At 67.9% G+C, this 1,846-nt stretch overlaps 1 protein-coding gene across 1 annotated transcript; it reads right to left on the bottom strand.

The window, feature by feature from the left end:
• Positions 1-838: 838 nt before the first annotated feature.
• Positions 839-1,609, bottom strand: NANOS1 (nanos C2HC-type zinc finger 1; the record flags this gene model as incomplete). The annotated part of the gene is made up of 1 exon (XM_079535159.1): positions 839-1,609. One exon carries the CDS (start codon positions 1,607-1,609, stop codon positions 839-841), a length of 771 nt encoding a protein of 256 aa, XP_079391285.1.
• Between the last annotated feature and the right edge of the window lie 237 nt (positions 1,610-1,846).

Below are 1,846 nucleotides of genomic sequence, written 5' to 3'. Positions count from 1 at the left end.
CACTTCTCACTTGCCCAGCTTCCCTTCCCATTAGAATCCGGTGACTTTCTCACTCTCAGGTGAATCTGGGCACAGCCATCTAGAGCAGAACCCTTCTGCACTGCCCTCCTGGCACCAAAGGGCTCCGAAGAGACCCACAGACCTGCTGCTGCCGCTCCTTCTCCTGCCTCAAGTTGCAATAAAAACAAATGCCCCACCTCTCGAGATCGACGGAGCCCCGTGCCGGCTCTCAGCACTTCCCGGAGCTGCGTCCTGTGTTCGGTATACGTGAAAACTACTTGGTAACCACACGGGTGGATCTCCCCCCCGCATCCAAACAAAGCCACACTCTTCAGCCTTACAAACCTTCCTTTCGTCAGTTTCGCACCGTGCTCTGGGTCTCCTCAGAAGCCCACAAACACACCAGGGTCCGCTCTGTGCCCCCCCCCAGAAGGGCTCACAGCGCAACCCCCAGTCTTTCGCCGCTCCAACCTCCCAGCCTCAAAGCCGTGCGTTACGCACAGGGAGCCGGGCGGCACCGTCCCGTTCCTCCCCCTCCCCGGACGCAGCCATTTAGCCGAGGGGCTGCCGACCACCGACCGAGAAACCCGAACGGTTCCAAAAAGGACGAGGGAGCGGCTCAGAGCCCTTCAGTCCCCGCCGGACAGCGGGAGGCCGTTCCCCCGGGCCGGGCGGGCAGCGGGGAGAGACACCGCCCGCCCCGAGCGTCGCCCCCGTCGGGACTCGCGGCGAATCCCATTTTCTTAAAAACCACATATATATATATTTCTTACAAGAAACACGTACAGGGCGTCCCGGCCGCTCCGAAGCCGCCCGCCAGTCCCCCCGCGCCCCGCTCCTAGCGGGCTTTCTTGCCCAGCGCGGTCCGGGCGTGCCGGAGCTGTTTGGCCGCCTGCATTTTGGACAGCGGGCAGTACTTGATGGTGTGGGCATTGTCCCCGCTGGCGCCGCACAGGGGACAGGTGTAGCGGCGCAGCACCGGGCACAGCACGCGGCCGTCGGGTCCCTTCAGGATGTGCGTGGTGTACAGAGCCACCGCCTCCTTGTTGTTCCGGCAGAAGACGCACACCTGCAGCTCGGGCTTCAGCAGGCGGCCCGCGGCACGCGGGTGCGAGGGCAGCCGACCCGCCGCCACCACCACGCCCGCGCCCCACGCGTGAGCCGAGCCGTCCCGGCCCGCGTGCTCCCCCGAGCAGTCGAACAGCACCGCGGCGGGGCCGCCGCGCCCGGGGAAGGGGCTGAAGTCGGCGTAGCGCTCCTCCAGCAGCCCGTCGCCGTGGTGATGGTGGTGGTGCCCGCACAGCTCCAGCTCGTGCAAGTCCAGCGCGCCCTCGAAGTACGGCCCCGCCGCTTCTTCCTCCTCCTCCTCTTCTTCTTCTTCCTCTTCTTCGGCCGCCGCCACCACCACGGCGGGCGGCTCGGCGCCGAAGCCCTTGCCGGGGCGCACGGCCTTGGTAATGAGCGTGGCCAGCCCCAGGTAATCGTTCCACGAGTTGAAGACGTTTCCGCAGGCGCTGTGGCTCCGGCCGCCGTAGCGGGCGCCCGGCAGGCGCTCTACGGGAGGGAGGTGCCGGTGCGGCTCCAGCTTGCCGCCGGGGAAAGCCTCCATGGAGGGCGCCGACCGGGAGCGCCCGCCCGCGCCCTCCACCGCGCGCCGGACCGCGGCACCGCCGCAAACCCCCTCCGAACGCCGCCTCCGCTTTCTTCGGGAGCGCGCGGCTGCGCGACGCCCTTTAAATAGGGGCGGCGGCGGGAACGGGAGGGGGGGGGGTGCCCGCCGCTCTCTCATTGGCCGTCGGCCAGAGGCCCCTCCCGCTCATTGGCTGGTAGGAGGAGGGGAGGGGCG

This window comes from Tetrao urogallus (genome assembly GCF_951394365.1).
Source record: "Tetrao urogallus genome assembly, chromosome: 5".
In the NCBI taxonomy this organism is placed as follows: Eukaryota; Metazoa; Chordata; class Aves; order Galliformes; family Phasianidae; genus Tetrao; species Tetrao urogallus.
Note: the sequence above shows the minus strand (reverse complement) of the source record. Positions and strands in the feature narration are given on the sequence as shown.